The 23,010-nt window shown below is 49.0% G+C and overlaps 1 protein-coding gene across 8 annotated transcripts in view; it reads left to right on the top strand.

The window, feature by feature from the left end:
• Positions 1 to 22,531, top strand: part of KIF9 (kinesin family member 9) — a 51,110-nt gene extending 28,579 nt beyond the window's left edge. For all 8 annotated transcript variants that reach the window (XM_055134894.1, XM_055134891.1, XM_004614507.2 and 5 more), the window contains 11 exons: positions 4,906 to 4,974; positions 5,655 to 5,759; positions 7,925 to 7,980; positions 8,837 to 8,927; positions 9,371 to 9,501; positions 10,816 to 11,007; positions 12,390 to 12,604; positions 14,000 to 14,176; positions 14,475 to 14,590; positions 14,928 to 15,032; positions 22,225 to 22,531. In XM_055134894.1, the coding sequence (XP_054990869.1) occupies positions 4,906 to 4,974; positions 5,655 to 5,759; positions 7,925 to 7,980; positions 8,837 to 8,927; positions 9,371 to 9,501; positions 10,816 to 11,007; positions 12,390 to 12,604; positions 14,000 to 14,176; positions 14,475 to 14,590; positions 14,928 to 15,032; positions 22,225 to 22,275 (1,308 nt within the window). In that variant the 3' untranslated portion in view covers positions 22,276 to 22,531. The remainder of the gene's footprint in view (positions 1 to 4,905; positions 4,975 to 5,654; positions 5,760 to 7,924; positions 7,981 to 8,836; positions 8,928 to 9,370; positions 9,502 to 10,815; positions 11,008 to 12,389; positions 12,605 to 13,999; positions 14,177 to 14,474; positions 14,591 to 14,927; positions 15,033 to 22,224) is intronic.
• The last annotated feature ends 479 nt before the right edge of the window (positions 22,532 to 23,010 follow it).

Genomic DNA, 23,010 nt, shown 5'->3' with positions numbered 1-23,010 from the left:
TATTGGGCGCAGAAAATAGGAAATTGAAAATAGGAAAATGCAGGAATTTCCCAGAATCTCTTTGCACAGAAATTGGTAGTACTACTCTGCTGAGGCCAATGAAAGCATCTGGATCAGTCTAGCATGAAGCCACACCTTCCCATTTTTTCCAGACTCATTTGTTTAAAGGAAAAAAAAAAAGAGAACTTGAATTCAGCTTTTCTGATTGTATAATGCTCTGCAGAAGATATGATTTATAAAATTTAAGTGGGGGTTAGAGGAGAAACAGACAACTTCATATAAATCAGTTTTGGAAATAATTATAAAAACTGAGGCAAAGTTTAAAAACAAAACGAAAAATCCTGGGGCTGGAGTAATAGCACAGCAGGTAGGGCATTTGCCTTGAGTAATTCCTGAGTAATTCCAGGAGTAACCCCTGTGCATCGCTGGGTGTGACCGAAAAAGCAAAAAAAAAAAAAAAAAAAGCCTTAGTGGACTTCAGAACTCAAACTGGCACAATCTAGATATTTTCTGACAAAGCAAAATAAAGGGGTGGACATTTAGAAATGGGACCATTTATCTACTTTTGACTGGTAGGTAATTGACACAACCACTTTGGAGAAAATATTCTGACAACATCTAATAAGTGAAAACTCGTTTCATTAAGGGCTGGGAATGTAGTTTAAGCTACCACTTGAGCAAAGCACGTGCCTTGCATGTATGAGGCCTGGGTTCCAGCCCTGGCACTCCATGCCACTTCCCCAGGTGGTGCTGGAGGAGGCTGTCACAATGATAAAATAAAAATGAAAGTAAAAACACATTCACCAAGGCCTGAGGAGATAGCTCACAGGGCTGAAGCTCATGCTTTGTAAGTAGGCATCCTAGATTTAATTCCTAGTACTTCATAGCCTTCTGAGCATTGCCGTGAGTGACCCCAAAACTCAAAACCATGAATAGTCCCTGCCACCACTTGCAAACAAAATCCAAAACCAAGCAACAAACACATTATCCAGTAATTTGGATTTTTTTATTTTTATTTATTTATTTATTTGCTTTTTGGGTCACACCTGGCTATGCACAGGGGTTACTCCTGGCTTTGCATTCAGGAATTACTCCTGGTGGTGCTCAGGGGACCATATGGGATGCTGGGGATTGAACCTAGGTTGGCTGCGTGCAAGGCAAATGCCCTATCCGCTGTGCTATCTCGCTAGCCCCTGGATTTTTTTAGATGCTGGACAAGTACTCTGTTTCTGAAGTATATCACTAATTCAGTAATTCATTTATTTTTGCTGGGGTGGAGGACATGGTAGGACGAATGGGAAACACTCCCAGCTATGCTAAGGGCTTCTACCTGGCTTTGTGCTCCTGGTGATACTCAGGGACCATAAGTAGCATCAGGAATTGAACCAAGATCAACTATATTCAAGGGAAGTGTCCTAAACATCGTACTATCTCTCCAGACCCCTGGCCCAGTAATTCTAATCCTAAACCTAAACTGAACCCTACACGTAAACCCTGAGAGTTAAAAAAAAAAAAAAAAAAAAGGAGAAACAAATCAAAATGCATGTGGAATCATAGTTATTGGAGGCAGGAGCATATATGTGCCTTAAACTAATGACCAACCAGATTCCAAATCCAGGTGGAAAACAGTGGTCCCTGTTGTGGTGTGGGCTGGAGCCATGGTTTCCAGGCTGAGGAGGGAGTCCGCTGAGACAGCGCTTCTTATTCCTGGTTGGGCAGCAAAATTGCCTACAAGGCGTAGGGAGCTGCGGATCACAGAGCCCTTTTCCAGAGACCTAGTTTCCACTGGGATGAGGCCTGGGGGTTCACATTTCTGACACGCTCCAGAGACTGCTGTCTCTGGCAGGGGCCACTCTCTGAAACCACTTGGCATAATAGTTCAGAGCCCCAGTGTCTGGATTGGATTAGTTGAGAATGAGGTTTTTTCCCTTATCAGTTGTAGAGGCTCAGCAAGATCCTTACCCTGTCGAAGCCTCATTTTCTGCATTTGTAAGTCAGGGGAGTAGATGCATCTACTCTCAAAAGAGGCTTTGTGGATGATGGGCAGAAACCTTTTAGCACAATGAGGTTGTGGAATAAATGCTCTGTAAATGTCACCTCGTATGGCTGGCTGTTCAGATCAGCAGGTTGGTAAATACCTCCAGTCTAGGGGAGTTCCCTAGTATATGTGTAACAACTCTTAAAGAAGATTGTTGCCTGTGGCCGGAGCAGTACTACAACAGGTAGGGCATTTGCCTTTCCTGTGGTCAAGCCAGGCTCAACCCTTGGCATCCCATGTGGTCCCCTGAGTCCCACCAAGGTGACCCCTGAGCTCAGAGTCAGGAGTAAGTCCTGAGCACTGCTGGACATGGCCCCTAAACAAACAATAAAATCAAAATAAAGAAGGTTGGTGTCCGGGGCTGGAGCGATAGCACAGCAGGTAGGGCATTTGCCTTGCATGCAGCTGACCTGGGTTCGATTCCCAGCATTCCATATGGTCCCCTGAGCACTGCCAGGAGTAATTTCTGAGTGCATGAGCCAGGAGTAACCCCTGTGCATCGCCAAGTGTGACCAAAAAAGCAAAAAAAAAAAAAAGGTTGTGCCCATGGTACTTATTATAATTTTGAAAAGTTAGGAACATAGAAAATAGCCTTCCTTAGTAGGAGAACAGCTAAGTGAATTATGGAGAGAGGAATCCAGAGCTAGCACTGTGAGCTTGAATGAGATAACTTTGAGAGGTTTTCTGGGCTGTTGGGGCTGACTGCGAGGCCAGAGACCACATTCCCGACCCCTGGCCCTCCAGTCTCCATGCTGAGTTGCTCAGATGCAGACTCTCAGGTCTTTTATTCATCTGTGAACTAAAAAGGTGGACACTAAACCCTTGTGACCTCCCGCTCCATCACTCAAACTCTGTGAGATGATGTATAAGCTGTGAGCCACAGAAACGAAGATAGTGTGGGCCCAGAGCACTAGCACAATGGGTAAGATGCTTGCCTTGTGTGTGGCCAACATGAGTTTGATCCCTGGCACCATATGGTCCCTGAAGCCCAGCCAGGGCTCTGAGTGCAGAGCCAGGAGTAATCTCTGAACATTGCTCTGGTGTGACCCAAAAATGGAAAAAAAAAAAAAAAAAAAGGAAGTTCACCAAAGAAAACCATCGTGGAGTATAGAGGGGTTGAGCAAGGACTTGAACCCTGCACGTTTCCTGTATTCAGGCTTTGTATCCTCAAACACCCAGAAACGCCAGGCTGACAGCTCTGTCACCCCTTCATATGGACTGGCCACAACTTTGGTCACCAATGCCGAATCCAGCTTAAGAGCTCCCTCCAGTGGCTATCTTTGGTAACTAACAGGAAACCTTCCAAGACGATGATTCTTGTTCTCTTAGATGCAGTGCACTTCCACAGCGATGACTTAACAATTTTGCTTCCGAGGGCTGGAGAGATGGTACAGTGAGTAGGGTACTTGCCTTGCACACATCTGACCTAGGTTCAGTCCCCTGAGCCTCATCAGTCCTGACCTAAGTTCAGTCCCATGAGCCTCATCGGGAATGATCCCTGAGCTCAGACCCAGGAATAAGTCCTGAGTACCACTGGTATGTCCCAAAACTAAACAGAAAGAAAGTCAATTATGCTCCCATAAAGGCAGCATGTTTCCATTCACCTAAATCTTAGGGAGCATTTATTGTTTGAAGGACTTAGTTACAAACAGAAACACTAATCTCGGTCCTTATAGAGTTGACATTCTGCTGGAAGAGTATGAAAGAAATCATAAATATAATTCATTCTTAAGTTCTAGATCCTTCCTTTTTTTTTTTTTTGCTTTTTGGGTCACACACCCAGCGATGCTCAGGGGTTACTCCTGGCTCTGCATTCAGGAATTACTCACTGGCATCACATATGGTTCCCTTAAGCACTGATAAGAGTGATCCCCTGAGCACAGAGCCAGAAGTAAGCCCTGAACACCACCGGAATGGCCCAAAACACAAAATAAAATGGGGGGCTAGGAGGGGATTGCAATTTTGTGCAGGGTTATTGGGGGTGACCCAAATTTAGGAACTTATGAACAAAGACTTGAAGGTTCTAGAGGAGTGAGCCATGGCAATGTCCAGGATAAAGTACAGGCAGCGTAGAGGCAGGCAATGTGCTCTTTTGGTGGAAGTGAGCTGGAATAGAGCAGTAGGGAAGCTACTGTCCTTGGGATCAGGCAGCTTAGTAGAGCCTCATAGATCACTGTGCCATCCTCCAGTCCCCATAAGGATACAGGTCAAGAGTAAGACATTCCTGCAGCAGTGGGCAGCAGCAGAGAATTCGAGGTAGCAAATTTTTTTTTTTCTCTTTGGGTCACACCTGGCAATGCACAGGTGTTACTCTTGGCTTTGCACTCCGGAATTACTCCTGGTGGTGCTCAAGGGACCATATGGGATGCTGGGAATCGAACCTGGGTCGGCTGCGTGCAAGACAAACGCCCTACCCGCTGTGCTATTGCTCTAGCCCCAAGGTGGCAAATATGGTTATTGATGGGAAATGGTGACACTTGTATGTATGAGGTGACTGGAAAGGATGGAGGTGGCAGGCACCAGGCAGAGGACACATCCTGGAGGCATGGAGGGATGCTCCGAACTAGGAGGCCCTTTGCCCTGGAGGTGTGGAAATATCCTCTGCTCCTGGGGGTTTGCAGATGACCCCATGGTGCCTGTGCTGACTATTCACCATTCCTCTGCTGTACGAAGGCTCCCTCAGAACCTAGATTCACCCCATGTAACAAAAATGCCAGCAGTGGGGAAAGAATCACCCTTGTGCTTGAGCTCACACCCCCTGACTTGCAGCTGTCTGGCCACAGGGTGGACGACTGTGGCCTAGAGGAAGAGGCAGGGTGGCCTCTCTGATTGTCTTCCGCTCCCCTTCCCCTATGCTTCCCTGGCAGCGGATGGTCAAGAATCTGGAGAAGGAGCTGGCACTGCTCAAGCAGGAACTAGCCATCCATGACAGCCTGGTAAGTCACGGGGCAGGGGCAGAGCCAGAAGCTCGAGGGACTGGGACAGGGCAGAAGAACCTGAAGGACCAGGGAAAGGAGGACAGAGGGGTCAGAGCAAGGAGTGGGATGGTGGGGGCAGGGGAGCAGAGGATCTGGGTGACTGTGGAGTTAGATAAGAGAGAGCCAAGAAGAGACCACGAGTAGAGCAGATTGGAGCAGAGTGCCGGGGGTCGGGCATGCCTGGGGGCAGGGCAACCGAAGGAGCAGAAGGATGTGGGCGGTCGTCTGCAGATGGGCCGAGGGGAGGGCCAGGTTGAGCTGGGGTGGGAGGGCAGAGGGAGTCATGAGGGCAGTGAGTGGGGGTAGCCTGAGCCACTGTCCCGGGTGCACGGGCCCTCCCGCTCAGGGCCTGCGCCCTACAGTCTGGAGATTCAGCCAGCAGCACCTCTGCTGAGAGGTGCAGGACCCCATCGGGCAGCACCTGCCATATTCCCCTACCCAGTGGTTCCTCGAGGACCCCAGGAGCCCGACCGCAAGGCGGGCCCTCTCTGCCAGGACTGAATGGCAAAGGGAGCAGCTGCCTGGGGTGACTGGCACTTGTGCACAGTCTCCCCACCCAACTCCTCAGAATGGCCCTGCGGTGCCCATCCAGGCTTAGGTGCCTGGAGCTTGTCGGCATATTCTCATCCTCCTCCCAGGCCAACCGGACCCTTGTGAGCTACGACCCCATGGATGAAATCCAGATTGCAGAGATCAACTCACAGGTGCGGAGATACCTGGAGGGAACGCTGGAGGAAATCGACGTAAGTACCCCTTCCTCTGATTCCCACCAGCTGGGTCTCCCTGCCCTGGGCACATCCTCTTCTTCCTGTGCTGACCTCAGACCGAGTGGGCACGGGGAGTGGGGAGTTGGGCCGGCGGGGGCGGGGGGTTACTTGAACGTCTAGCCCCAGGGGCCCTTTAGCCCACCAAGGCTTCAGCTTCCCCATTCAGGACTGCAGGGCTGCGGGTGCCCTCTGCATGGATGACCGCCTTCAGAAGCCTGAGCTACTCGCTCCGCCTCGTGTATTTCAGTGGCCTCAGCTGTGTGGCGAGGACCGGAAACCAGGCTGGCATTAGATGAGCTCATCAGCTCAGGTGCTGGCTGGGCCAGGCCGAGGGAGGATGATTGCCACGGTGGCTGGCCCGTGTCGGGGAGGAGGAGACAGCAGCCGTGCAGGAAGAGGCCTTCATGGGGAGAGGTGGTCTCCATATCTGGAGTTGCCAGGGCCCCCCCACCAATCTGGGAGATCCAGGGGTTGGGGCCTCACTCCTGCCACCCTCCTCCTCCTCTCCACCTGTTGCTATCATTCCATGCAGACCCGGAATAACTGAAGGTGATTTTCCCAGTAGCGGTGCCCCATTGCTGTAATGGGGCTCCCAAGGGTAAATCTTGTAGTCTGTAGGACCCAGAGACAGGTGGGAGGCCTTCCTCTAGCTTACATATGTACAGATCTGTACCTGTTCAGGAAGGCTAACATCAGAACCTTTGGGGAGAGAACCGAGGACCAAAAAATATATATATTATAATTTTTTCGTAGTATTTTTTATTTACTTTTGGTTTGGGGCCCCACTCAGCGATGCTCAGGGGTTACTCTTGGCTTTTCACTCAGGAATTACTCCTGGCAGTGCTCAGGGGACCATATTGGATACCAGGGATGGAACCTGGGTCATCTGCGTGTAAGACCAGTGTACTACCCACTGTACTATCACTCTGGCCCCTATTTTTCATAGTATTTTAAAGAACTAAACTCTTGGGGCTGGAGCAATAGCACAGTGAGTAGGACATTTGCCTTGCACACGGCCAACTCGGATTCAATTCCCAGCATCCCATATGATCCCCTGAGCACCGCTAGGAGTAATTCCTGAGTGCATGAGCCAGGAGTAACCCCTGTGCATTGCCAGGTGTGACCCAAAAAGAAAAAAAAAAGAACTAAAATCTGTTTTGTTTGGTTGGTTTTGGGGGTCACACATTGCTGTGCTCAGTTTGTTTTGGGGTCATACCTGGCTGTGCTCAGGTTTCATTTCTAATGGTGTTCGTGGTGCCAAGGATCAAACCAGTGTCAACCATGTAAGGCAAGTACCTGAATCCCTGTCCTCTCCCTCTCCAGTCCAAGAGCTACAGTCATTTTAATTGTATAGAAAAGGTGACTTAGGGGCTGGAAAGAGGCACAGAGGTTCAGGTTTGTGCCTTACATAGGGCTGATCCAGTCCCATCCCTAGCACCATATGGTTGTCTACTTATTGCTAGGAGTGATCCCTAAGCACAGAGCCAGGAGTAGCCCCTAAGTGTCTTTAGGTGTGGCCCCCCCATAAGAAAAGGTAATATTTTTTCTTTTTTGGGGAGTAGGAGGGTACACACCTGGCAGTGCTCAGGGGTTACTTCTGGCTCTGCACTCAGGAATCATTCTTAGCAGTGCTTAAAATATTATGTGAGATGCCAGGGATCGAACCTGGGTCAGTTGCATGCAAGGCAAGTGTCTTATCTGCTATGCTATCACTCTGACCTGAAAAGGTGATTTCCATAGCCTCATTAACTAGTTTTAAAACCATTAATGGAGTGTTTCTCAGTTCTTGAGCAGGGCATGCTTGCATCTTTGCTGAGAGGCTGTCTGCAGATTTCACCTTTTTCTTTTTTATTTTCTTTTTGGGTCACACCCGGCGATGCACAGGGGTTACTCCTGGCTCTGCACTCAGGAATTATCCCTGACAGTGCTCAGGGGACCATATGGGATGCTGGGAATCGAACCTGGGTCAGCCACGTGCAAGGCAAACGCCCTACCCGCTATGCTATCGCTCTAGCCCCCAGATGTTACCTTCTTGAGACAGATGTCCACGTGCTACCCAAGGGTTCTGGGGTTCCCCAGTATTAGACTCAGTTTCAGTCTGATGGTGCCTGAGTTCTCTCTGCTTGCTCTCTCCTCTCTAGGTAATCAGCCTCAGACAGATCCAGGAGGTGTTTAACCAGTTCCGGGTGATTCTGAGGTAAGGCAGGTTCTGAGGTGATGGCAGTCATCCATTTGTGCTTTCTGTAATCTGAATGCCAAGCACATAGCCCCGTCTCCTAGTGTGAGAGGCACCAGCTGACCAGAGTCCTCCGTAGATCCCTATAGCCCCTGACTGCCTCTACCCTTGACACTCAGATCCTCCTGCCCTTCTTTGCCCCCTGAGAAAGTGAAGCACACAGCCCCATCCCCCGTGGCTCAGAGAGGAAGTGGGCCCTGGTGGAGTTTCCTCATGCCAGCCCTTCTTGCGGCGAGTATAAGCCATCATGCATACATCCTTCCCCCAGCCCCGTCCTTCCCCCTTCCCTCTTGCTTCTCCCCCATTCTACTTAGGAGATCTTTGTGGCTTCAGTGACTCCTGGGTGATATCACAGAAGGGGTCTGGGACAATTCAACAGCCCTTGATAAAGATTGTTTTTGAAGCCAGCACATAAGAATGTCGACAGCCCTTCAGATTTCTTGACTTTTGACTGCACAGTGGGTCCATGTCGTGTGTGTGTGTGTGTGCTTGTTTTTGTTTTGTGACCACATCCAGCGGTGCTCAGGAGTTACTCCTAGCTCTGCATGCAAGAATCAACCTGGTAGTTCTCAGGGGGCCATATGGGATACTAGGGTTCAAACTCAGGTGGGCTGTGTGCAAGGCAAACACCCTACCCACTACATTGTCACTCTAGCCCCAGTGTGTGAGCTTGTTTTGGCTGGTCTGGTGCACGATGAGGGTGAGGCTCCTATGAGGGGTCACTCTTGAATGACTCCCAGTTCCAGTGTTTGATTCTTGCCCTGGTGGGTTCAGCATGGCTGCAGGTGCAAACTATTCTCAATCTCTCTGTCCCAAGCCAACAGGAACAAGAAATAGAAGCTGCTCTGCGCAGGAAGTACACCCTGATAGACAAGAATGACTTTGCAACCATTTCTGCTGTCCAGAAGGTAAGTACTTCTGGCTGACAGCACCCACTTTAGATTTTTCCCTTTCCCCCGCATACCCCCTTCTGGGAGGCAGCAAATATTCTGTATCCAAGCAGATCAAGTGGCAAGAGATAAAAGTGACACCAGGATGAGCATGGGGTGACCCATGTCAATTCAAATAGGTTTCCATAAGCTGGAGTTGTGACTAATAATAAAACCAATTCCTGTAGTTAGGTTGGAAAGAGGCTTGAAGATCTTGAGATTATGGAATAAGACCCTAGGCGGGTAAGAGGCGTTGAGGTAGAAAGTGGGCAGAAAGTGTCTGTTAGTGACAGCCTAAAGTTGGCAACAGCCTTATCTCAGTATGTGGCATGAACGTGCCCAATGAGTCCTTTGCCTCATACACATGTGGGCCCCCAGCCTTTCATCTAACCCATCATTCTGTGGCCGGCCTCTCTTTCTAGGCAGGACTAGTGGACGCTGACGGCCACCTAGTGGGAGAGCCTGACGGGCAGAACTTTGGACTCGGGGTCCTCCCTTTCAGCAAACCTGGGAAGAAATCCAAATTGAAGAAGTCAGTCAAAGAGCAGCTCACGTGAGTGACCTTCCCAGCTCTGCCTGTGCTGGCCTGCGTGACTGACCAAAGGGAGGCCAGGAGTTCTGTCCCTCACTCCCCGCACATCTGTGCTGTTGAGTGGTCACAGCAGGTGTCTGTGTGGTCACCGCCTGTGACATCTGTGGGGTCCAGGCTGAGGCTGCCACCCATTCTCCCCTACACCAGGAGGTTAGAGTAAATGCATCCACCTGATGATAAGGACACTGAGGCCTGGGGAGGGGCAGTCACTGCCAAGGCCAGCCCGTTGGTAGAGTGTTGGCGCCAAGGGAGAAGCAGGGCTGGGCCTTGCCCTCTGGCTCTTTCTGTGGAAACACCTTCTCACTAGGTTCCCTCTGCAGCCCACAGAAGGAATGTCACACGTCACTGTGAATCCCCAGTTCACCCCAGAGCAGGGTGGGAAACGGGTCAAGTTTCCCTTCATGAGCCACTCTCGTCTGGTCAGTCAGTCATAGAGGGCAAAGTACACAGGCCCTCCCGCTCCGCCCTCCTTTCACTCAGAGGATCCCTTCATGGTTGGTGGGCCCGTTTCCTCACCCTTATGCCCCTCATGTGGAAACAGTAACGGCACCCTAGCTGTTGGGCTTTGTGAGCGACTCCAGCCCTTCTCTGTGGAAACCCCCACTAATAAGGGGATGCTGCTGCTATTGCATGGTTATTCTCACTTGGAACAGGACAGAGATGGCTGTGGGAAATTGCTGTGTTTGGCACAGGGTTGGGCAGCAGAAAGTGCCACGCCACCCAGCCCGCTCTGTCCTGCCATCAGCGAGGTCATAGAGGCCGCCCTAGGAAGAGGAAAGGGCTGCGGTGCAGCCTGCCCAGAATGGGGGAGCCTGCTGCCGTCAAGTAGGTCTAGGGGGCAGAGTGGGGAGGAGCGTCTCTCCTGTGAGCCGGTGCGGGTGAGAGCAGAGACCTGTCGTACCTTACCACTGGGCTGGGTACACCCTTCTGGGGAATGCCCTGCGTCTCCCTCTCAGGGATGCCTGTGTGACTGACAGCATCCACGGGGGTGCTCCTTCCAACCTGGGACCCACCCTAGAGCCCACCTGCTCTCCCTCCATCTGGAGATTGCCAGGCGTCTCCTGCTGAGGCTGTAGGAAGCAAGAATGTTCTCTCCAGCCCCATCTACAGAGCTTCGGGTGGGGCTCCTGGCCTTCCTAGGTGGGCGTGTGATTAGGGTGGGAGCTGAGTAGGGTGGGCTTCAGGGGCAGAGGGTGGGAAAGGAGATGCCTCTCCATGGCTCGGGCATTTCCCTGCCCACCACCTGCACTCAGGTCTCTTTGTTTCTCCTCCCAGCTCCTTGCCAAGAAAGGATGGTGCCAGCAGCCCTGTGAGCGGCAAGGACCTAGATATTTCCCTCTCCAAGACGCAGCTGACCCCATCTTCGAAGGACACAGATGTCAAAGACATGTTCCTGAAGGACCGGGATACCTCCAGCTTTGAGCCCCTTCCCTTGGACTCCCCAAAAGAGGAACAACGCCCACCCAGGTGGCCATCTCACATTAGCTCCTGCACCAGACTGACTCCAACCTTACTGTGATTTTCGGGGCTGAGAGCTAACGAGAGACAGCTCTGTGGTCTCAAGCGCATGTTTTCCATGCTGGAGCCTGAGTTTAATCCCTGGGATCACACGATGGTCCCCCAGCTCCACTCGGAGCAACCCCCAAGCATAGAACTGGGAGTAGCCCTTTATACTGTGGGGTATGGCCCCCCAAAACAAAACAAAAACCAAGAGTATGATCCTCAGCCTGTGAAGAGCTGCTGCAGGTAGAAGAGCACTAGCAGATAGCCGGCAGAGGCTAGGAGCACAGTCCAAAATAAGGGAAGGAACACGGAGCTGGGGGCTGGGGAGGGGGCCATGCTTTTTGTGTGGGAATCCTGGGCTACATGGTACCACATGCAGTGCCTGGGGCAACCCCTGAGCCCCCAGCCCCAAAACACAAAAAGGAGGAACGTGATGACATCTCTACTTGAGGTTCCCCCCCTTAGGAGCTAGCCATGGTGCATGATCCATTATACATAGTCATTTAGACATTAGGGTGTTTGCCTTGTACATGGCCAACCCAGCTTCGATCCCCATCATCCCACGTGGTCCCTGAGCACCACCAGGAGTGATCCCAGAGTACAGATCCAGGAGTAAGCTCTGAGTACCACTGGATGTGCCCCCCTAAAAGAAAAAAGAGTCCCAAACCATCTTTTTTTTGAAAGTACCTCCAATAGCCTCCATTAGGAAGAAAAGGGACTTAGTGAATTATCTCTGCCCAGTAATTCAAGTTTAGGCATGAGGAATTTTTTCTCCAGTCTATGAACATTTCAAAACATTCAGAGAAGTTGAAACAGGTGTATAATAAACACCCCAAATGATTTTTAAGAGCTTTTTTTTTAAAAAAAAAAAAGCTTCTGTGTAAAAAGAGATAAAATTATATATGCTTTGTGACTTCAGACATTTTAAAAACGTGTCAAGGAAATTCTTGAAGTGTAGTTGCTAATAAGTCTTGAGGTTTTTTGTGTGTGGGTGTGTGTGTGGGGGGGTTGTTCAGCAGCTTCTGATGTGTTTTTTTTCACTCAGTGCTTTGGTGTCAGGATTCTAACCTAGGCTCCCATGCATGCATGGCAGGTACTCAAGCACTGAACTACATCCCTGGTGTTGTTTTCTGCTTTTCATAAATTTTCCTGTTTCCCGCATTATTCCTCATTGGTTCTGTGCACTGGGTTACTGAGGGAATCTTTTCTGCATGATTTATCTCTCATCTGGAGTGGGTGGCACCTCAGTAGTTGGGTCTCCACCCCCTGCAGCCCTGAGGAACAGAAATAAGGTCCTTGTGGCTCCAAGACAGCCCCGTTTCTCCTTCGCCCTCCCCCATCTGCAGGCCCAGCACCCCACCCTCCAAGCCTGCAGCCTTTGAGGACTTCAAGAATGAACGAGGTAGTGAGATCAACCGAATCTTTAAGGAAAACAAATCCATCCTGAATGAGCGGAGGAAGAGGGCCAGTGAGACCACACAACGCATCAATGCCATCAAGAGGGAGATTGACGTGACCAAAGAGGCGCTCAATTTCCAGAAGTCACTACGGGAGAAGCAAGGTAAACGTGACGACAGATTGACCTGGGTGCCGTGGGATCTGGGTCCTCTTGACCACGCTGGGAGAGGCCAGTAGGGAATACTGGGTTGGAGCCTTTGTTTCTGGGTCATCACTTGGCTCTGGTCAACCCTGAGGAGCCGAAGGCTTCCCTGTCAGACACCACATTGTATGATCTCAGACATAGAAAAGCAGGGTCCTAGCATGGTCTAGACTGAGTCTGGTGGGTCAAGAGACCCAGGTGAGAGATGAGACTATGGGACAGAGGACCAAGAATTTAGTCTCCCAGCCATACATTAGGCTGAAACTGACCCCCAGCTGGCCTGGCAACCCTTGACTCAGTGGACCCTCCAGCTCCAAGAGCAGGGGGCTCTGTATTGGGATGATGCTTGCCTCTTCTTATCCCTTAATTTGTTGTGGGCTCACACTTGGCTGTGCTCAAGGCCTACTCCTGCATTCACATATTGCTCCTACCGGTGCTCAGGGGACCATATTGGGTACCAGGGATCCAGAGCAGCCATGTACAAGGCAAGTACCCAGCCCGCTGGACTATCTCTCAAGTCCTGACCAGGTTTGTGGGCTGGAGAGATAGCTGGATGGGCTGAACCACACATCTTACATGCAGGAAGCCTGGATTCGACACCCAACATTGCATGGTCAGCAGAGCACTACCAGACACTCCTGAGCGCAGAGCCTCAGAGTATTACTGGGTGTGGTCCATAAGCTAAATAAAACAAACATGAAAATGAAAGAAAGATAGGTGGATTACCCACTGTTATTATTTTTTATTTTTATTTACTTTAAAAATTTTTAATAGCGAATCTCCGTGAGGTAGAGTTACATACCTACAAACTTTCGTGTTTGCGTTTCAGTCATACACTGATCGAGTACCCATCCCTCCACCAGTGCCCATTCTCCACCACCAGTGATCCCAGTATCCTTCCCACCATCCCCAACCCCTTCCCCCCACTCCGCCTCTGTGGCAGGCCATTCCCTTTTGTTCTCTCTCTCCTTTTTAACCACTGTTATTAATAAAGGACCTTGCGCATGTGTCTTGTACTTCTAGCTAGTGATGCAAGTTTGTTCTATCATTTACCAAAGCAAGGAACATTCACCTAAAAGAGTTATTGATGGGGTTTGAGATCAAAATAAGCATAGACCCTGAGTCCTCTCTATCCTCACCTTGGCCTAAAAGTGCCGGGGTGGCACATGTGACCCAAGTCCCCTGTCCTCATGAGGTGTCTGCTGGTAGTCAAGCCGCCTTATGCTCTCATGCCCCCACATGCCCAGCCCTTCCCCTGGTCTCCTGTCTTCATGCATCGCTTGTACTGTCCCCTCTTTCTGGGATGAGTTCTGACTTAGGGGCCCATCTCCCCCAAACTCTTCATTCCCCCTGCAGGTGAGTACGAGAACAAGGGGGTGATGATCATTGATGAGGAGGAGTTCCTGCTGATCCTGAAGCTGAAAGATCTGAAGAAGCAGTACCGGGAGGAATACCAGGACCTGCGCGACCTCAGGGCTGAGATCCAGTACTGCCAGCACCTGGTGGACCAGTGTCGCCATCGCCTGCTCACAGGTGCACCCTTGGGGAAGGTTGGCTGGCACTGAGGTCTTGGGAGGCACATGGCAAGGCCGAGCCTGGGTTCAAGACATGGCTTCATTGCTTCTTTCCAGTGGACGCTGGGCCAGGCAGGGCCTCCGAGTGTGAGGTTTCCAGAAGACTGGATGGGGGATGGAGATGGGAACCATATGAGACTCTGGGTCTGGAAGTGGAGCTGAGGGCGAGCCTGTGACAGGCTTAAAGCAGGCAGCCACACGCACTGACCTTCACCTGCTTCCCCACACCTCACAGTACTGTCTGTCTTCTCTTGCAGAATTTGACATCTGGTACAACGAGTCCTTCTTCATCCCAGAGGACATACAGATGGCCCTTCGGCCCGGTGGCAACATCCGACCAGGCATGGTGCCTCTGAGCAGAGTTGTGTCTCTGGTGAGTGGCACAAAGAGAGGGGTGGGCCTGATAACCGAGCATGGAGTAGTGAGCACTGGCCTCTCCCACTGCTGGCACAGGAAGGCAGGTTTAGGTCTCTCTGTCTCAAGGACGTGACATGGCCCATTGCTGACTGCAGCCTCCCTGCGGGGTGGTTCGCCCTGCCCAGCTGGCAGTTAAAGGGTGTCTGATGACTCTAGCAAGTGTGGCGGGCACACATGAGCTCTTCTGGTTTGGAAACTCAGCAAAGGGGCTGCCATGATGCCCACTGCAGGCCCTGCTGGGGTAGATCTGGACAGTGCCGGACCAAAGGACTGAGCTGAGCTTGCTTCCCCAGGGAGAAGATGACCAGGACCGGTTCAGCCAGCTTCAGCAGGCAGTGCTCCCTGAGGGCCCAGATTCTGCCTCCTTCTACAATGCCAAACTCAAGACAGAACATAAGGTAACTTGGGTGGGGAAGACCAGAGACCTTCCTGTACCCCAACCTCACACTTGCCACACACATTTTTATTATTTTTTTTTAAATAAGAATTTTATTTTATTGAATCACCATGTGGAAAATTACAATGCTTTCAGGCTTAAGTCTTAGTCATACAATGCTGAAACAACCATCCCTTCACCAGTGCCCATATCCCACCACCAAAAAAAAAACCACAGTACACCTCCCATCCCGCCCAGCCCCGAAACCCCCTACCCCGCCTTGTAATAGATAATTTTCACTTTACTTTCTATTTACTTTGGTTACATTCAATATTTCAACACTAACCTCACCATTATTGTTAGGAGCACCCCACTAGAGTCAGACCTGTTGTGAAGAGAAATGAGGTCGCGCGGCCGCACGGTTTTGGATTTCTGTACTTTAACAACTAAGTCCAGGGAGATTTCTTCCGGATGTTGGATCATTGCAAGCTTGTAAACCCCATCTGTGGTCATCATAATATGGCGGTCCCCACGCCCTTCATCCCCGGGAAGGGAGAGGCGAGAGAGAGAAATACCTTTCCCCTCCTGGGCGGGCATGGGGTCTCGGCTTAGTTCTCAGGCTGGAGACATTCTGCAAGTAGCTGCCCATGTCGAAAGTGGTTTAGCTGGGTCTGGATTCACGCTCGTGCAGCTGCGGAGGGGCCGCACACGCATGCGGCCCCCGAGATCACATCTCGGCAGCAGCCGCCACACATATTTTTAGAGGCAGAGGCCACAGTGCCTGCCCAGAGCTATCCAGTCACCTGAGTCAGGGGCAACTTCTGCATGAGCCAGCACCCTGCTCCTGGGTTGGACCCAATCCAATGCTAAGCCAGCCCCAGTGAAGTTCACAGCCCAGGAGGGGCCAGTGATGCTCCCCAAAGGCCACTGCCCTTTGGGGAGGACCTTCCGGGCAGAGCCTGGCCTGCATAGGTGACAGGGCACAGAGAAGCCCACAAGAAGCCCAAATAACTCTAGACCGCCTTGGTCCTCATGGACCAGCAGGTATTTTATTTTATTTGTTCTTATATGTTTTTGTTTTATTTTTAAATAAAGTTGTTTAAGATGATTTGTTACAGTCAATATTCCAACACAAATTCTACCAGCATTGCACCTTCCCACTACCAGTAGTTCCAATTTTCCCAACCACCCCTCAAGCCGCCCCTATAGCAGGCCCAATTATATTTTATATTGCTTGTCACAAATAATTTTCTAAACACAATCAAAAACTGTTTCTTAGAAGAAAGTGTGTAGGGCTGGAGTGATAGTACAGCGGGTGGGGCTTTGCCTTAAACACGGCCAACCCGGGTTCAATCCCCAGCATGCAATATGGTCCCCCAAGCACTGCCAGGAGTAATTCCTGAGTGCAGAGCCAGGAGTAACCCCTGAGCATTGCTGGGAGTGACCCAAAAAGCAAAACAAACAAACAAAAAAGAAAGTGTGTGAAGATTATTGCATCTCACCATGGGGGCTGTAAGAGATTACTAACATGTTGTTACCCATTAAGCCTTGTGTGTTTATATCTTGTTCATTGAGATTGTTTGCCTTCTACTTTACATCCCACCTAACTGTGATGTGCTACTCCTGGTTTATAAGTGATGTAGTTTGAGATGTTGCATGGCTGCAAATGCAACCGCAGACTCCAGGAATTTAAATTTTTTGAATGGGGTAATACAGTAGGAGTTACATTTTTAACTGGATGGTGACTTTGGGTGCCCCAGAAAACTCATCCTGGCCCGGGGTCTGGAAAAATCTCTAACTTTTTCATCTCTTTTGAGATTTATATATGAGTCTCTGGATCATAGCTAGTTAATGAGCCTATTTGGTGCCAGAGGCAGTTTGTGGCATGACTACTTGAAGAACAGGGAGATTGGGGGAGGAAGTCCATCCTGACTCCATGAGAGCCTGGAGATTTCAGTCACAAAACCTGCATACCTGAGTTTTTCATCAGATTAATTTCTGGATGAGGCTCGTCCTAAGCAGTGGGGTCCAGCTGTGAGCATGCCAGTGGTTGCGGAGTGTGGAGGTTTTTGGCTGCTCGGGCTCTGGGCAGGTGCTGGCTCACCTGCTCCACTCCAGGTGCACCGGACAACTCAGCCTGGTGCAGGATATGGAAGCATCTCTTAGCCAGCAGATTTTTTTTTCTTTTTGGGTCACACCTGGCTCTGCACAGGCATCACTCCTGGCTCTACACTCAGGAATTACTCCTGGCGGTGCTCAGGGGACCATATGGGATGCTGGGAATTGAACCCGGGTCGGCTGCATGCAAGGCAAATGCCCTACCTGCTGTGCTATCGCTCTAGCCCCAGCCAGCAGATTTTTAATGCTTCTAGTTATTGGTTTAGTTTGGTACCAGGGGCCAAGTTCCAGACCACATACATGTGCAGCATATGCTCTCCTATTGAGCTACATTCCCGGCCCCCGGACAGTGGTCTGGGCTAGAGCAGAGGTCTTCACTCTTCAGAGGCCTGCAGGGAGCTAGAAAAACAGACAACCTGTGCGCTGTACCCCTCTCTGTGCTCACAGGCTTTTTTTTTTCTTTTTGGGTCACACCCAGTGATGCACAGGAGTTACTCCTGTCTCATGAACTCAGGAATTACTCCTGGTTGGCCATGTGCAAGGCAAATGTCCTACCCGCCGTGCTTATCACTCCAGCCCCCTCACAGGTGATTTTTTTATCTTGAAATTTGGAGCCCCACTCAGCAGTGCTTGGGGATTACTCTAGTCTCATATGATGAAGGGGATGGTGTGATGCTAGTAGCTCCTGTGCATTGCTAGGATAGAACTGCTGTCAGCCAAGACTAGCCGATTGTCCTAATTCATTGTGTGAGGCTGGGACCTAGCTCAGCAGTAGAGCACTTACCTTGCATGTTTGCATGTGTGAAGACCTGGGTTCCATTCCTGGCATTGCAAACCAACCATCCAAACCACATATGAGTATCCCAAGCACTGCCAGGAGTAAGCCCTGAGTGCCGCTGGGTGTGTATTTCCCCCTCCCCCCATATTCATTTGATTTGGAATTAATATCTAGAATATAGAGAGAATTTGGGGTTGGAGCAATAGTACAGCAGGTAGGGCACTTGGCTTGCACTCTGCCAATACTAGTTTGATCTGCAGCATCCCATGTGGTGCCCTGAGTGGCCTAGAAATGATTTTTGAGCACAAGATTCAGGATTATCAGTATCTCAGCACAAATGTGCCCCCCCAAAAAACCAACCAAACAAACAAATAGAATATAAAGAGAACTTCTAAACAACCAAAACCAAACAACTCAGTTCAAAAGTGGACAAAAGACATTAAGAGGAGGGGCTGGAGTGATAGCACGGTGGTTGGGTGTGGGGGTCCCGTCCTGTCCAGCAGGGAGGACCCTTCCTGGGACTAAGGAGGGGACGCAGCCAAATGAACAGACGCAGAGCTAGAAGGAGGAGGAGGAGGAGGAGGAGAGAGAGAGAGTTTATTCTACTGCAGTTACAATACTTATACCTCTCTGCTGGAAGGGGGTGGTATAGTATGCATGCTTGGACCCCCATAGGAACAGTAGTAGAATGCCGATCAGGCATGGGCGTTGGCTAGCGAGAGACAAATGGCGAAATGATAAGATCACAGGAATCCCAAGCAGCCTCCGCTTGACTAGACGATAAGAGCCACGCTCTGTAAAATGGCTCCCTACAGGTGGGGCATTTGCCTTGCATGCAGCCAACCTAGGTTCAATTCCCAGCATCCCATATGGTCCCTCGAGCATCGCCAGGAGCAATTCCTGAGTGCAAAGCCAGGAATAACCCCTGTGCATAGCCAAGGGTGTCCCAAAAAACAAAAACAAAAAAAAAAAGACTGAGGCATTTCTCTTTTTCATATGCTCATTTTTTAATTCAATTTTATTTTTATAAAGTAGTTCACGCAGAACTACTTTATAAAAAAGTAGGTTTGTTTTTTTTATAAAGTAGTTCTTTAAGGGGCTGGAGGAATAGCACAGCGGGTAGGGCGTTTGCCTTGCACTCGGCCAACCCGAGTTCGAATCCCAGCATCCCATATGGTCCCCTGAGCATCGCCAGGGGTGATTCCTGAGTGCAGAGCCAGGAGTAACCCCTGTGCATCGCCGGGTGTCCGGGTGTGACCCAAAAAGCAATAAATAAATAAATAAATAAATAAATAAATAAATAAATAAAGTAGTTCTTTATAAAAAGTAGGGCATTTGCCTTGCACGCGGCTGACCTGGGTTCAGTTCCTCCATCCCTCTCGGAGAGCCCAATAAGCTACTAAGAGTATCCCACCTGCACGGCATAGCCTGGCAAACTACCCGCATATTCGGTATGCCAAAAAACAATAACAAGTCTCTCAATGGAGACGTTACTGGTGCCTGCTCAAGCAAATCGATGAGCAACGGGATGACAGTGATGATACAGTGATAAAGTAGTTAACAGTATTTGATTACATTTAATATTTGAACACAAATCCCACCACCATTATACCTTCCCACCACCATATTTTGGATGTTTCCATCCCGAACCCTGCCCCTGCCCCAAAGCAGAACCAAAATAATTTATTTTGTATTGTTTGTTATGAATAAACTGCTGAAAATGCTCCAAAAATCTTTCTTTAGAGGACAGTGTGTGAAGATTGTTGTATTTCACCCTAGGACCATTAAGCCCTTCTATAAGAGATTGCTAATATGTTGTTAAGGGTTGAGCCTTGTGTGCTTATATATCTTATAGTCTACTTCTCCCTCTGGGAGAACCTGGCAAGCTACCGAGAGTTTCCTGCCCACATGGGAGAGCCTCGCAAACTCCCCAAGGTGTATTCATATGCCAAAACCAGTAACAATGCTGGGTCTCATTCCTCTGACCCTGAAAGAACCTCCAATGCGGCATCCTTGGGAAGGATGAGTAAAGAGAGACTTCTAAAATCTCAGGGCTAGGACAAATGGAGACGTTACTGAGACCGCTCGAGAAATTCGACGATCAATGGGATGATGATGATGATGATGATGTGAGATATACATATATGTAAAAATATATTTCCCTCTAAGGTTGGCTGCCTTCTACATTGAATTACATCAAATGTGATACTCTACTATTGGACTATGAATGGTGTGAGGTATTAGATATTGCGTGGCTTCAAATGCAGCTGCGAGGTCCAGGGATAGGTTTACTCGTGCATGAATATCGGCATGTGGAAAGCAGCCATGAGAATGGTGGCTGAGTTCTGGAGTTTTTCGGCTGTTGGAGCTGGGTCCCTTGGGGTGGAGAGGGGCCGCACCCAACGCCCTCCAGGGCACCCTGAATGAAGCAGCCTGGTGCGGGGTCCGGCAGCATGGCTATGGCAGTGTCTTTTTTTCATCTTTATATGCTTATTATCCATATATACAAATGGATAATAAGCATATGAAAAGATGCTGTATATCATTAATCATTTGGGGAATTCTCGATTCAGTCCTTGGCTTTCAGTCCCTGGGTTCAATCTCAACACGCCAGAGTTTCTTAAGCCTCTCCAGGAGTGACCCCTTAGCACAGCCAGATGTGGTCCCCCAAACAAAAATAAAATAAAATAAACTACACTGAGGGATGGGGCCTGCATCTCAGAGGTAGAATGCTTGCCTTGTATGTATGAATTCCTGGGTTTGAGTCCTAGCAGCATTTAAAAAAAAAGCAAGCAAAATACTACAATGAGAGGTACCCATTAGGATGATTGACTATCAAAAAACAAACAAACCTAAAGCTACAAGGATGTGGAGTAATTTGATCCTTGTGAACTGTTGGTGGTAATGTAAAATGGCATATCCAATAAATGAAAGAAGCCCAGGGGCTAGAGAGATAGTACAGTGGGTGTGACTGCCTTAGACGCAGCTGGCCTGGGTTCAATCCCCTTGAGCCCCAACAGAAGGGATTCCAGAGTCAGGAGAAAGCCTTGAGCACTGCCAGGTGTAGCCCCCTAAATAAATAATAAATGAAGCCAGTCACAAAAAGACTATCATTCCCTGAACACTACTAAGAGTAGTCAAAATCAGTGACAAAGTTGGATGGAGGTTGTCAGGAGCTTGGGAGTGAAGGGATGGAGAATTATTGTTTGATGGGCTTAGAGTTTTTGCTTCACAAAATGAAAAGATTTATGGATAGTGAGGACTGCACCCTGTGAATATATTTTAATACCACCCAGGTTCATGCTTTAAAATAGTTTAGATGACGAATTTTGTCATGTATATTTTAATCACTTTTAAAGTGGGGCGAGGGGTGGTGGTGGGAGGGAAACTGGGAATATTGGTGGTGCGAAACGTACTCTGGTGAAGACAAGGGTGTTGGAACATTATATGACTGAAACTCAATCATGAACAACTTTGTAACTATCTCACTATGATTCAATTTTAAAAATATGCTTATCGTTAGTGGATTACTCTTAACAAGCAATACAAAATAAATTATTTAGGATCTGCCTTTGGGACAGGCTAGGGTGGTGGTGGTGAGAAAAACTGAAATAATGGTAGTGGTAATGTGTAATGTAGTGGCTTTGGTGTTAGAATATTGAATGTAATAAATTATTGTGAACAACCTTATAAAAATTTTTTTAATTTAAAATGTCAAAAAATTTAAAAATATGCTTAGCACTGTGGAATTTTTAAAAAAAATGTTTAAAAAGAAGTGGGGCAAAAAAGAATTAAAGCTTAATGTGGGAGCTGAAGTTTCCGTTCTCACTTTGTGTGGGAAATCGAGGGTTTATCTTATACCCTAATCTGTTTTTAGAATTTTCTTGTTAATTTTCTTGGTTTCAGTTCACTTTTTCTACTTGCTTGCTGAGAGCCTGGATGTACAGAAAAGGGCAGGATTTGTGAATATCTTATTGATTTGCAGAGGGTGGGCCCTTCAGAGTACCAGGATCCCCACCCCCACTGGAGACAGAACCCTCTTGTTTTCTTCTTGAATGTAATTCTTGTGAGAAAAATTTCAAGTGAGCCCTTGAAACATACATGCTTCCTTTTAAACATGCCTGCCACACCATTTTAAAATAGCTTTTCACACCTCCTTTAGAAAGAATGAAAGCGACTGAATGGAACATATTTCTCATGGAATTAGGGCTGGTGAGAGAAAGCAACGCAGTGTGAATATATGTGATGTGGCTGCTGAATCCCTGTTAGGTCTGTCCCCCTGAATTAATTCCTGTTTTCTCCCCTTTCATCTGTCCAGCACAATTACTTGAAAGCCATTATGAACTTCCAGCAGGGACATAGAAAATAGGGACTCCTCAAAGGACAAGACCACTGCAAGTCCTGCCTGCTCCGTTCACCTGCCTGCCCAGCGCTCCGGCAACTGTCCCAAGGCCCAGCCCAGCCGAGAGAACAGTGGCCATCCAACCAGGCGGAACATCCTGCTTCCTCTTCACAGAACGCTCTTGCTTGAATTCACTGTCTTATATGCAAGGACAAGATAAACACAATTTTCTAGTTTGGACTTTTATTATTTTAAAAAAAATTGTTTTGGTTTTTGGGCCATACCCAGAGGTGGTCTGGGCTGTTCTCTGGCTCTGCACTCAGGGCTCACTCCTGGTGGTGCTCTGGGAACCACAATGGGATGTGGGGGATTGAACATGGGTTGGCACAAAGCATGCACCTTACCTGTTGTACTATCGCTCTGGCCCCTCTGGTTTGGGCTCTTTAGTACTTACCCAAGAGCTTTATTGTTATTTCCTGTCCAAGAGGATGTCTTCCTAATGTGCAGGTTGGGTCAGAACTGAGTCTCCACAAGAAAAGGAAAAAACAGCTTGTTCCAGCTTTTTGGGGCAGGGCCTTCGCCCCAGCGAGTCTGTCTTTGGCGTGAGTGGGTACAAGCGCTGCCCCGGTTCTCACAGATCCCTCAGACCACTGGTTCTCCTGTGGCACCTTCTCTGTATTCTTGAGTGCATGAAGGCTGGAGGTCTTCCTGCTTCAGCAGCCGGGAGACGATTCATTCTACATGGAAATAGCTGAGAGGTAG

This window comes from Sorex araneus, chromosome 4 (genome assembly GCF_027595985.1).
Source record: "Sorex araneus isolate mSorAra2 chromosome 4, mSorAra2.pri, whole genome shotgun sequence".
NCBI classification, from domain to species: domain Eukaryota; kingdom Metazoa; phylum Chordata; class Mammalia; order Eulipotyphla; family Soricidae; genus Sorex; species Sorex araneus.
Note: the sequence above shows the minus strand (reverse complement) of the source record. Positions and strands in the feature narration are given on the sequence as shown.